At 35.2% G+C, this 14,151-nt stretch overlaps 1 protein-coding gene across 1 annotated transcript; it reads left to right on the forward strand.

Moving 5' to 3' along the window:
* Nucleotides 1–874: 874 nt before the first annotated feature.
* On the forward strand, nt 875–1,303 carry LOC132651060 (zinc finger protein ZFP2-like; the record flags this gene model as incomplete). The annotated part of the gene is made up of 1 exon (XM_060376368.1): nt 875–1,303. A coding segment is annotated over one exon (429 nt), but the record flags the coding sequence as incomplete, so codon positions are not given.
* Nucleotides 1,304–14,151: the final 12,848 nt, after the last annotated feature.

The following is a 14,151-nucleotide window of genomic DNA, read 5'->3' on the forward strand; positions in this document are numbered from 1 at the left end:
CTTAATCCCTATATGACATGTCTATAATGAACAAAAAACAAACTGTTAATTCAGTGAGGGAATCCTTTATTATTCTTGTAATTTAAATAGGTATATCATATGTCACAATGTTTGTAAGGCACATGAGCAGAGGAATATTGAAAGAAGCAGTGTACCTGTCTTTCTCCAAGAACAATTAATTTTGTAGTAGTCCCCACTTTGAGTAGATTTTCTGAATGCGATAAATGGTTACTATTAATTGGTTTTGCAACTTCACTGAGAATTCATCAGCAACTAATACTGCTGAAAATACCTATGAATACTAAGAATTTGGAACTTCTTCTGCTTCTCGTGGCTCACTTTGCAAAAGAAGTGTCATTCATACAGTAAAAACAATGCAAATGGGATTGCTGTGGTAAAGGTCTGTATACTTACAATAATATATATATGTATGTGTATATATATATATAAAACTCTTATAGAAAAATGAAGCTATAAAAGTGAACCACGTAACAAATGCTCTTACCATCACAGAGATCTTCAAAAATACCCATAATGAAGGGAAAAACCATTAATGTAAATAACATGATAAAACTTTAAAATTTGATTCTCCTTTACCATTAGATCAAATTATGAAATTAATTAATATAGATAAATATATTTATTAGTGTAAAGCACTGATTGTGGTAAATCTTTCACATGTGGTAATTATCTGTGCAGGCATGCAAGCAGTCGTACTGGAGAGAAACCTTCTAAATGCACTGTATGTGGTAAAGTCTTCTCCTATACCACTGATCTCATAAGGCATAAAAGAGCACACACTGGAGAGAAGCCTTTCAAATGTAATCAATGTGGTAAAGTGTTTGCACAAAAGAGTCATCTCATAAGCCATAGAAGAACACATACTGGAGAGAAACCTTATGAATGTAACCAGTGTGGTAAAGCCTTTGCAGAAAACAGTACTCTCTTAAGCCATAAAGGAACACACACTGGAGAGAAACCTTATGAATGTAACCAGTGTGGTAAAGCCTTTGCAGAAAACAGTACTCTCTTAAGCCATAAAAGAACACACACTGGAGAGAAACCTTATGAATGTAACCAGTGTGGTAAAGCCTTTCCACAAAAAAGTCATCTCATAAGCCATAAAAGAACACACACTGGAGAGAAACCTTATGAATGTAACCAGTGTGGTAAAGCCTTTGCAGAAAACAGTACTCTCTTAAGACATAAAAGAACACATACTGGAGAGAAACCTTATGAATGTAACCAGTGTGGTAAAGCCTTTGCAGAAAACAGTACTCTCTTAAGCCATAAAAGAACACACACTGGAGAGAAACCTTATGAATGTAACCAGTGTGGTAAAGCCTTTGCAGAAAACAGTACTCTCTTAAGCCATAAAAGAACACACACTGGAGAGAAACCTTATGAATGTAACCAGTGTGGTAAAGACTTTGCAAAAAACAGTACTCTCTTAAACCATAAAAGAACACACACTGGAGAGAAACCTTATGAATGTAACCAGTGCAGTAAAGCCTTTCCACAAAAAAGTCATCTCATAAGGCATAAAAGAACACATACTGGAGAGAAACCTTATGAATGTAACCAGTGTGGTAAAGCCTTTGCAGAAAACAGTACTCTCTTAAGACATAAAAGATCACACACTGGAGAGAAACCTTATGAATGTAACCAGTGTGGTAAAGCCTTTGCAGAAAACAGTACTCTCTTAAGACATAAAAGAACACACACTGGAGAGAAACCTTATGAATGTAACCAGTGCAGTAAAGCCTTTCCACAAAAAAGTCATCTCATAAACCATAAAAGAACACATATTATAAAGAAACCTTATGAATATACCCAACATGATAAAGCCTTTGAACAGCAGTGTGGTATCCACAAAAAAGAAAAGACACACAGTGGAGAGAAGCCTGGTGAGGGTAATTAGTGTGATAAAGCCTTTGCATGTAATATTCATCTCCTAAGACAACAAAACATTGTGCAGGGAAACCATATGAATATAACTATGTGGCAAAGCCTTTGAACATAACTTCTCCTAATAAATAAAAGAACACATACTGGAAAGAAGCCGTCTGACTGCAATCAATGTGAATAAACTTTTGCACTTCATAATCAATTTCAAACTCATGAAAGAAATCCTAATGGACAAAAAGCCTATGAGTGCTTTTAACAAGGCGAAACTATTCCACATTTGTATAATTTTCATCTTCATGAAAGGATTCATACTGGAGAGAACTTATGAATGTGTTAAAATGGTGAGGCCTTGCACAAATCTAGAGTCATCATCATCATCAAAATTACCTTACTGGAGAGGAATTCTGTGACTATAAGCAATGTAGAAAGACCTTTGTGTTCTTTGGTCCAATGAGATCCAACAGAACTGAAAAACTAGCTCAATGGAAATGACCTCCCATTTCTGGAGGGGAAAGGGAATAAGGGCAATAGGAAAGGAGGGTAGTTCTGGGGGAGAGAAGGGAGGGGGACTATGGTTGGAATTTAAAGTAAATAAACTTATTTTTAAAAAGAATACAATGAATGGTAAATATCAATTAAATGCAACAGTATTATATAATAAGGTGTTTATGGAAGACTTATTGATAATCCTGATTCTCAACATTTACTGTTTTCAATTGCCTCACTTTACACAAAAAAAACTTTTAATCCAGTGGATGAATATGTAGGGAATGGTGAACTAACACCAGCCAGGAAGTTCTCTGAGAGTAACACAACAGTGGTAGCCTGTAGAAGTTTCTTTGTGTACACATACCTATTGTTCCAGGGGTTCTATTGAAAATCATCACAACTCACACTGAATTTTGAGATATGAGGGAGGAGGCTTTCTTTTCCATGTAGGACTCTGCTTCTGGCCTAGATGGGTAACCATGTCAATGGTGCGTTTTCTCTGCCTGACTTCATCTGGAGAGTATCTTTAGACATGGAAACCACCAATCAAATTTGATAGATGGCCTTTGACACAGATCCCTGATAACTCTCCCCTCCCTTCAAATATAGGATAATTTGGTTCTGTGTTCTTGTTCTTCTTATTCATATAATAGGAATGTGCTGTTTAATGCAAATCTAGCATTCTTGAATTTCCTAGTATTAAACAATTATCTACACCTATGCTTGGAGCATCCCAGGTACTCCCCAAGGAATATAAGCCACTGTGTTCTGTTTTCTGGAATTAAAGTTGAACTTACTTTCTGAGGTGGCTCCCAGAGTGGCTAACCACTGTTTTGATCATGAGCTTTCCAAGCTTTATACTACTCATCTTCTGCCCCTCATGCCTTCTTGGGCTGGTGGGAAACAGCCCTCCAGGCAGCAAGAGAATCACATTCTCTGAAATGCCTGTGATAAAATATTTCAGACTGCATAGCATTTCAAATTTCACATGTTTCTGGATTTGAGATGGTCAATCAAACAGTATCTTGGGATGGGACTCATTAAAATGAGTTATACTTAGTTTTTAGTTCAAGGTAAGGTTGCAGGCAAGCTTCATGGTATGAAATCATCTAAGGTGAGTACAGTGGCCCATGGAAAATAAATACAAGCAGAAATTTTATTTTTCTGTTTTTAATAGCTGAGTACTGTTCTGATAATGTAAGGGTGAATGGCAGGGGAGAGGAACTCTCCTTTTGAGTAGTCTACGGGAAGGGGATGGGGGAAGGTGGAGGGAGAGACCAGTAGGAGTTGAGGGAGTGACCTTCAATCAGCATATATAATGAATAAATTGTGAAAAATAAAAACAATTAATAAAATAACATATAGTAAGGAAAACAAAGCAAAACAGCAAAAATTTGAGTCTAGTTTGGTTAACTGCCCTCCCTCAAAGAAAAGAAAGACGATATATAGAAAGAAAAGAAAAACAGAATCTTTGTCTTTGTCACCTTTCTTCCCTGTGAGCTCAGTTGAAGATCATTATGCAATGGAGACCATGATTCTCTCTCTGAAGTTTATGTTACCATAGAAGTAGGATTCAAACCTGAAACTAATGGCAGAGTTTCCTAGTTAACATATCAAATCAAACCTACCTGCCATTTTCTCTCAGAAATCCTTCAGTCCTTCCATGTTATCTGTCCGTCCAGGCTAGTACAGCCCATGCAATACCCTGAATTCTCCTTCCCAGGGCCTGGGATAACCTTACCCCCCCTCACCCACATATAGGCAAATTATTTGGGCTACCTGGTTCTGTCAAGCACCATGCAGGAGCAACAGTAGAACAGCTATAGAACTCATGGAATGTGGCTCCCTCATTAGCATAATCATGATGAGTTTGTCTTGGAGAAGCATAATCCCAAGAACTAATTTTCCTGATGACTTTGTGTTCTTATGTAGCATATCTCTGCTTGTTGCCTTTGTGATGCCCATATTCCTTATAACATGAGTTGTATGAAAACTTTAAGAAAGCTTCTATCTCATCACTGGGCAATATCACTGGCATTTAAAATTAACAATGCTTGATCTCTTTTCACATGTTTACTGGAGCAGTTTAATGAATTAAGCATTGCCCTTGAAATGAGCTATAGATGTAGATTGTTAGCAATGACCATTATACTTAGAAAGAATTTGGAAAAAAATAGATTGTTTAATAAGGTCAGGGAAGATGTTTTTGCTAACGGCTTTGTTGTAAAAACTCTTAGAGAACAATTTAAATTTAAGAAAAGTACACTATTAATAGTAAAGCCATGGATGTTTTAAGGTTGATGAGCTGAAACAATAGCCCAAGGTTAGCATTGGCTGTCTGGGCACCCTCAAACTGGGTCTAAAACTAAGACAGCAGTTGATTCCTCTATATTTGTTTTTTCCCCTCAGCTTCTTGATATGATTTAATAAAAATGATTAATGAGTAGATGCACACCCCTTTAAGATTTAAAGTATAGTTGCCAGTACCATGCCATTTTTTATTACTGTTGCCCTATAGTACTACTTGAGATCTTGGATGAAGATACCTCCAGAAAATATTTATTGTGCAGGCATTTTTTTTTAAATCAATTCTGGTTTTTTTTGTTTTTCCATATGAAACTGTGAATTGTTCTTTGAAGGCCTGTAATGAGTTGTGCTGGTATTTTGATTGGAATTGCATTGAGTCTTTAGATTTCTTTTGGTAGAGTGGCCATTTTTACTATGTTAATCCTCCAATCCTGGAGTATGGGAGATCTTCTGATATCTTCCTGAAGTTCTTTTTTTTCATACAAGTCATTCACTTGCTTGATTAGAGTCACACCAATGTACTTTATGTTATTTGTGGCTTTTGTAAAGGGGTTTTGTTTCCCTAATTTCTTTCTGAGCCCATTTGTCTTTTGTATAAAGGAGGGCTTCAGAATTTTTAAATTTAATTCTGTATCCAGTCATTTTGCTGAAGTTGTTTATCAGCTGTAGGAGTTCCCTGGTTGAATTTTTTAGTGTTATATCACATCATCTGCAACACAAGCTGGAATGGATGTGGAGAAAAGGGAACCCTTCTCCATTGCTGGTAGGAATATAAACTTGTACAACCACTTTGGTAATCAATCTGGTGCTTTCTCAGAAAATTATGAATAGTGCTACTAGAATATTCATTTATACCAACCCTGGGCATATACTCAGAAGATTATCAACCATACAACAAGGACATTTGGTCAACTATACTCATAACAGCATTATCGACAATAGCCAGAATTTGGAAACAACTTAGATGTCCCCAAACCGATAGACAGAGAAATTGTGGCACATTTATACAATGCAATACTATTCAGCAATTAAAAAGAAGGAAATAAGCAGGCAAATGGATGCAACCAGAAAAGATCACTCTGAGTGAGGTATCCAGAAGCAGAAATACGCTCATGGTATATACTCACTCATATGTGCATATTAGTCATATAATATAGGAATAAAATACTAAAATCTAGAGTCTTAAAGGATCTAAACAACAGAAAGAACCCTAAGGAAGATGCTTAATCTTCATTCAGAAGGGCAAATGGGATAGACATCTGTAATGGGGGAAGATAGGAAACAGGGCAGGAAACTACCACAGAGGGCCTCTGAAAGAATCTACATAGCAGGGTATTGAAGCAGATTCTTAGACTCATACCCAAATTTTGTGCAGAAAGCATGGATTAATATGGAAGATTCAGGAGCTAAAAAGGCCTGGATGGGAGAGGCCCTCAACAAGGAGGCCAATTGAGCCAAAAAATATGGGCCTAGGGGGTCCTGTTCCAACCAAGGACCATGCATGAAGAACACCTAGAACCCCTGCTCAGATGTAGCTCATAAGTATCTCAGTTTCCATGTGAGTTCCCTATTAAGAGTAACAGGGGCTGTCTCTGACATGAACTCAGTGACAGGCTCCTTGATCAGCTACTCCTGGAAGGTTCAGCCTTGCCACAAAGGAAGAAGGTTCAACCATTCTTGGTAAGACTTGATAAGATAGGCTAGGATAAGATAGTGGGAAGAAGGACTTTCCCTATCGTGGACTAGGAGAGGGGCATAGCAGAAGAAGAGGAAGGTAGGTTGTAACTGGTTGAAGATGAGGGTGGGGCTTACAGCCAGAAAATAAAGTGAATAAATTATAATAATCAATAAAAAAGAAAAAAAGGAGGATTTTTTTTTTCCTGAGATGGCTGGACTCAGGCAACTGTCTCTTAAAAACAACTAGAAAGAATAGTATTTCATCTCTACTCATTTTCCTTTTTCCTGTAATACTATATATAATAAATACCCTTGATAAAATTCAGTGGTTTGTCATATATTCCTATTATTATAATATTGTAAAATATTTTACAATTCAAATTTTGATGTTAAGTGTGTAAAAAATAGTTTATGAAAAAGTGGCTTGAATTTTCAAAGAAGCAAAGAATGATTACTCAAAACTCAGGAGGGTGAAAATAAAAGGAAATTGATGGAAGAATAAATTATATATAAAAAATTAATATCTCTTACACAGTAATTAAAACATTTTGGTTATTGAGATTTAAAAAATATACACAGAATATTTCTCAAGTAAACAATGTACGCTATTAGTAATAGCTCCTATGCATGCACCCTGAAGTATTTCTTTAAATTATTCCTCTTGTCACTGAAATGTGTTCTTTGACAAGTCATGCCACTACACCCTGATGTTCAGGCTCTAATACTGGCCATTCAATTCTTATTTCAGGGTACTGACTGCTTATAGCCCAATTAGGCGTGAAGTCAGACAATGTTTGATTTCTGTGTCTAGCTAAGGTCACAATTTTTGATGATACGTTTTTAGTTCGTCCACAATTTCAAAGTAAAATGATTGACTTTCTTGAAATGTTAAATGTTCTCTCTCACATACATGCACACACACGCATATATAATGTGTGATACATGTAATAGGAGTTATTGGCAACACAAGACTTGAAATTGAAAGAGCCAAAAGAGGGGTGTATGGGAGATTTTGTAGGGAGGACAGAGATGTGAGAAATAATGTGATTATATTAAAATCTCAAAAAAATGTATATGTTTTCCATGAATAAAAAAACTGAATATTATAATATTTTGCACTGATGTGATTCAGGACAATCAAGTCTATTCTATCTTAGCACACAGTCAGCTGTGTTTCAGTAAACATGAGTATATATGTGTGCTGGACTTGCGCAAGTCATCTGTTGTTTTCATATGGATAATGGTAGAACTCCTCATTCAGTGTGTACAGTATATATTCTCTTTTAAATTGACTCAAGAATTGTAGGAATTTTTTGTGCGAACTGTATAAAATAAAGTTCCCCTAAACTTCTATCTTGGTCCACATTCTTCTACTGTCTCCTTACATCCTTTTACACAGAAATGCTATCTAACCTGGATGGTAAAGAGTGTTCAGTAGATGAAGCAGAAGAATGGACATTTTTTGTCTAGTCCATTCTGTTAGTTCCTGTCCTTCTGTTGGAGAATTGGACAACTGAGTTCAGAGTTTTCAAAGAACAATGTTTATTATTTCCCTTTATTTTGTAGTTATGGTGTGTGGGTTTTGCCTCTTTTTATTTGATGCTTGGGATAATTCATTTTTTGTCTTTTATTGGATGTGATTAACATTTTTAGATAGGAGTTTTGCTTTGATTGGCTTCTGTAGTGAAGGAGTTTTACAGAAATACTGCTCATATTTTGGTTTATTGTACAATATATTTTTATTCACCATTTACTATTGAAAGTTTACTGGATATAGTAATAAGGATCCCTTAAAGATCATATACAATCGGTCTCAGCCATTCTAGGTTTAGAATCTCTCTTGAGAGATCAGGAGTTACTGTAATGAGCCTGAATGTATATGCAACTTAGTCTTTTCAACTTGCAACTTTTAATATACCTTCTTTGTTTAATATACTTTTCTTTACTTTTAGGGTTTTGATTTTATGTGATGAGCACAATTTCTTTTCTGGTAGGCTTTGTTATTTTCTATACTTTTTGTACTTTTATAGGTTACCCCTTCTTCATTAGGTTAAGGATATATTCTATTATTTTGCTGAAAATATTTCTGGGATTTTGATGTGAGTTTTGTCTTCTTCCTCTATTTCTATTATTCATAAATTATTTTTTTGCACTTTTTAAATATTCTGGATCTTTTGTGCATGGCTATTTAACATTTCTTTTGATGCAATTATCCAGTTGTTGTTGTTTGTTTGTTCTTGTTGTTCATAATAATCATCTTCATCTTCATTTCTTTGTCCTCATCCTGCTTCTCTTCTTGCTCCTCCTCCTCCTTTTTTTCTTTTCAAAATAGTCGCTTTACTCATATATTCACCCTGATTAAAGTTTTCCCTTCCTCTAACCCTGGCAACTCTTTCCCATCTCCCCTTCTATCCTGTTTAAATTAACCCTCATATAAAACAAGGAGGGCTATAATGTATAATAAGAAAGTAAAATAGAAAAAAGACAAAAACAATCACATCTTATTAGAACAAACAAAGAAAAGAAAAAGAGCTCAAGGGGAGAAAAGATGTAGACTTGTTCACACATGCAGAAATCTCATAAAATATTAAACACAAAACAGTAGTACACACAGAGGGTCCGTGCAGCTTTAAAACTAGTAAAAACTCTTCAGCAAATTAAAATGAGAACTGTGATAATTTTTTTAAAATTCATGCCAGAATTACAGGACATGAAAATCCAAACATGCCAGTGAGTGAAATTTTTGCCATCTACCTTTTGGAATGTATGCTTAAAAGTACAATTAAGAGTAGTCCCTCGGATAAAATGAGTGTACCTTGGAGAAAACTATATTTTCATTTGCAAGCACTTATCAATTAGAGATTTGGCTAGGGACAACATTAAATGCCTTGTGCATGCTGCCTCACATGCACAGCTTATATATTCTTCAGTCCTCTTAATTTAAAATGCTTTCTTCTTTGATATCCTCTATCCTTTCTGGCTCTTATACTCTTTTGGCTGAATTACTGAAGAGCCTGGAGGGCATATTCTGGGGTCTCTCACTGACTGTCTATTTTCTTTATGGGTCTCTGAATTTGTTTCCATCAGCTGCAGGATGAAGCTTCTTTCATGATGGATGAACAAGATACTGGTCTATGAGTATTGCAGAATGGTGGCAAGGTCCATTTTTATTACTTTTAGTAGAATGTAGTATTTGCTTTTTCCCTAGAACCCTGGGCTATGTAATTTCTATTTCTTGATCAATAATCCAGTGTCAGGTGTGGATAGCATCATGTGAAGTGGACCTTAAATCAAACTATAGATTGGTTATTTACTCCTACAACTCTTGCACTAATATGTCTTACAGGTAGGACTATGTTATAGTTCAAAAATTTGGTAGCTGGGTTAGTGCTTATATTTCTCCTCTTGTAGTTGCAGAGTACTTCTCATATCAAAATTGCTAGAATGTAAGTGTGAAGGTTATATGTAGGCACAAGCTCTATTTATCTATGTTCCATGTAAGTGTAAGTGTTGTCTCCAGCAATACTGCATTGCAGTCAATTTATGGAGAGCATCCTATAGTCTTGGCAAAAGCCTGTATTGTTTTGGCATGAAGATCACACTACTTTGGCCAATACCTCAATTAAACATAAACTATTACCAGTACTGGATGCTTTACTTAGTGACAAGAGATTTCCAGTTGGGACTTTCTTGTGTGGTGATTTCATTTATATTGGCTCTTAATATGAACGTAACTTAAAAATATTTCTATTGCATTAGTTTTCCACTGTACCAAACAAATGACCCTTAATTTTACCTGTGTTTTCTCATGTTACCTTTTCATTGCCCTCTTCCTTTCCCAATCCCCTTCAATTCTATATTTTTAGCCCAACTTCCATTTGTACCAAGTATTTTATTTCTCTTTCCTATGGAGAAATCTCTGGCTCCCCTAACCTCCAGTTCTTAATCTGTATGTATCCCCTGCATTATTATGTTCAGTTGCTTGCATATCATACATCTTGCAAGTAATATATATGTAAAAGCAAATACACACCCTATGTGTCTTTTGGGGTCTAGGTTCTCTCACTCTCAGTTATCTGCAAAGGTGAATTTACCTTCACATTTCATGATTTGATTTTTTAAATGTCTGAGTAATATTTGATTATGTAAATACACTAGCATTATAACAAAAAATAGAAATACACACCTGAAAGCTAGAAATGCACACTGGAAAAACAGGTAAAATCTTCACAAATGGTGCTGACCAAACTAGATGTCTATATGTAGAAACATAGAAATAGATGCTTATTTTCTTTCAAAAGTCACCTCCAAATGGATTAAAACCTCACCAAAGTTTACGTATAATTAAAGCCATGAAGTCAGCACAGCTATTTGACAAAGATCAAGCAAAGCTGAGCTGCATGTTACAATAGACTTCATGCTATCTTTCAGGCTTGGTCTTGATCTCCACTTGTTACATGCTTAGAGAGCTTTCAATACATGGACAATCTGGGGGCATTGGAGCAATGGGAAAATTTTTAATGAATCATTTATGCCTTCACCCTGGAGTACTGCTTCTAAGATTCCCCAGGAAAAAACCTAAGCAGACTGCCCCTTTCATTTTTAGGGGAAATATCAATTATCTGGCCCTACATGAATGTCTTCCTCATGGAAGTTGTAACTCACATAAAAATGGCATATAACTCCTTATGAGACTTCAGCTCCAAGATAGTCTTGCAAAATCTACCCTTGTGCTTCCTCAAGAAGAAAATAATCAGAACAACATTTTCTTAAAAGGCAAACAAAGTTTGTATTAGGACTTCCTTTTCCTAGATATATTAGCTTGCACAGTATCACTGTGGTGTTGTATGACCAAATTAATGAAAGAATACTTAGATTTAGCACATAAATAAATTTTACAAAGATATGAAGTATAGACATTGCGTTATGACAAGAATTTGATTTTCATTTCTCAAATTTTTAAGGACGTTGGGCATTTTTAAGTGTTTCTACACCATTCAATATTCCTCTGTTGAGAATTTCTGTTTAGCCTTGAACCCTATTTTAAATTGGATTATTTGATTTGTTGGGTTATTTATATATTCTGGATATAAGCCTTCTGTCAGATGTAGAGTTGGTGAAGATCCTTTCCCAGTCTGTAAGCCATCCTTTTGTTCTGCTGGCAGTGTCCTTTGCGTTAGAGAAGCTTTTAAGTTTTATGAGATCTCATTTATTGATTGTTGATCTTAGAGCCTGTGCTGCTGGTGTTCTGTTCAGGAAGTTGTCTCCTGTGCCAATGTGTTCAAGATCTTCCTCACTTTTTTAAATAGCAGATTAAGAGTGTTAGTTTTATGTTAAGGTATTTGATTCACAAGGACTTTACTTTTGTGCAGGGTGGTAATTATGGATCTATTTGTATCTTTCTATATGTGGACATCCAGTTAGAAAAGCACCATTGGTTGAAGATATTCTTTTTTCCATTGAATGGTTTTGGCTTCTTTGTCAAAACTCAGGTGTTGTAGGTGTGTGGATTTATTTCTGGGCCTTTGATTCAATTCCACTGATTCACCAGTATGTTTCTATGACAATAAAACACCATTTTTACTGTTTCTCTGTAGTACAGCTTGAGATCCAAGATGGAGATATCTCCAGAAGCTTTTTTTTTGTACCAGATTATTTTAACTATTCTGGCTTTTTTTGTGTGTTTTTATGTGATGTTGAGAATTGTTCTTTCAAGGTCTGTAAAGAACTGTGTTGGTATTTTGATGGGAATTGCATTGAATATCTACATTTCTTTTGATAGGATGGCCATTTTGCTGTTATTCCTACTGATCCATGAGTATGGGAGATTATTCCATCTTATGATATCTTCTTCAATTTCTTTCTTCAAACACTTGAAGTTTTTTATACAGATTTTCACTTGCTTGGTTAGAGTGACACCAGTGCACTTTATGTTATTTGTGGCTATTGCAAGGTTGTTTTTTTCCTAATTTCTTTCTCAGTCCTCTTGTCTTTTCTATACAAGAGGGCTTCAGATATTTTTTAGCAACTTTGTTTTCAGCCACTTTGCTGAAGGTGTTTATCAGCTGTAATAGTTCTCTGGTAGAATTTTTAGGGTCACTCATGTATACTATCATATCATCTGTGAATAGTGATACTTTGACTTCTTCCTTTCTGCTTTGTATCCCCTTGATTTTCTTTAGTTGTTTTACTGCTATAGCTAGAACTTCCAGTACTATGTTGACGAGAAAGGAGAGAGTGAGCAAACTTGACTTGTCTCTGATTTCAGTGGGACTGGTTTAAATTGCTTTTCATTTAGTTTGATGTTTGCTATAGGCTTGTTGTATATTATCTTTACTGTGTTTAGGCATGTGCCTTTTATCTCAGATATCTCCAAGACTTTAAACATTAATGGAACTTGGATTTTATTAAATGCTTTTCAGCATCTATTGAGATGATCATGTGGTTTTTCTTTTTCAGTTTGTTTATGTGGTGGATTACAATGATGGTTTTCTGTACATTGTATCTCCCCTGCATGCCTAGGATGAAGCCACTTGGTCATGGTAGATGACATTTTTGATGTTTTCTTGGATTCATTTTGCAAGTATTTTATTGAGTATTTTTGTTTCAATATTCATAAGAGAGATTGGTCTGAAATAATCTTTCTTAGTGTATCTCTGCCTTTTATTTAGCTCTTGTGAGTTTTAGGTATCAAGGTGAATGTGGCTTCATAGAAAGAATTTGGTAATATTCTTTCTTTTTCTGTTTTGTGAAATAGTTTGAAGAGTATTGGAATTACCTCTTCTTTGAAGGTCTAGTAAAATTCTGCATGGAAACTATCAGGCCCTGGGCTTTGTTTGGCAGGGAGACTTTTGATGAATGCTTCAAAAGGGCATGTAGGTCTATTAATTTAGTTACCTGATCCAGATTCAACTTTGATTAGTTGAATCTAATCAAATATTAGAATCTAGCAAGAAAATATTCCGTTTCATTTAGATTTTCAAGTTTTGTGGCATATAGACTTTTAAGGTGAAACCTAATGATTCTTCAAATTTCCTCAGTGTCTGTAACCCCCTTTTATTTTCTGATTTTGCCGATTTATATAGTGTCTCCCTGTGTTTTAGTTAGTTATACTAAAGGTTTGTCTATCTTTGTCATTTTCTCCAAGAACCACTCTTGCTTTTGCTTATTCTTTGAATTGTTTTCTTTGTTTCTAATTTATTGATTTCTGCCCTAAGTTTGATTATTTCTAGCCATCTACTCCTCTTGTATATGTCTGCTTCATTTTGACTAGGTCATTCACGTGTGTTGTTATGTTGATTTGAGATGCCTCATATTTCTTTATGAAGGCACTTAGTTCTATGAACTTTCCTCTTAGAATTACTTTCATTATGTCTCATTAGTTTGGGTAAGTTGTGCCTTCATTTTTGTTAAATTCTAGAAAGTCTAATTAGTTTATTTCTTCCATAATCCAGCTGTCATTGAGTAGAGTTCAGTTTCCATGCATATGCAGGCTGTTTACTATTTTTTGTTATTATTAAGGTCTAGTTTTAGACCATGTTGTTTTAATATGATACAAGAGATTATATTGTTATAATATTCTTTTGTTGGAATGTATACAATTTACCCTTGTTCATTCAAAAGCTGATTTCTCTCCTCTATTGTCTGGTTTCAATCCAGATACTGCATTGTGATGCTTTTTATAAGCATCACCTGTCTCAAGTTTGCATAAACATGCCACCATTTGTTCTCTATATTGTCAATTAAAACAACCAGGCAAATCTTGAGTAA

Source organism: Meriones unguiculatus, assembly GCF_030254825.1.
Source record: "Meriones unguiculatus strain TT.TT164.6M chromosome 13 unlocalized genomic scaffold, Bangor_MerUng_6.1 Chr13_unordered_Scaffold_39, whole genome shotgun sequence".
NCBI classification, from domain to species: Eukaryota; Metazoa; Chordata; class Mammalia; order Rodentia; family Muridae; genus Meriones; species Meriones unguiculatus.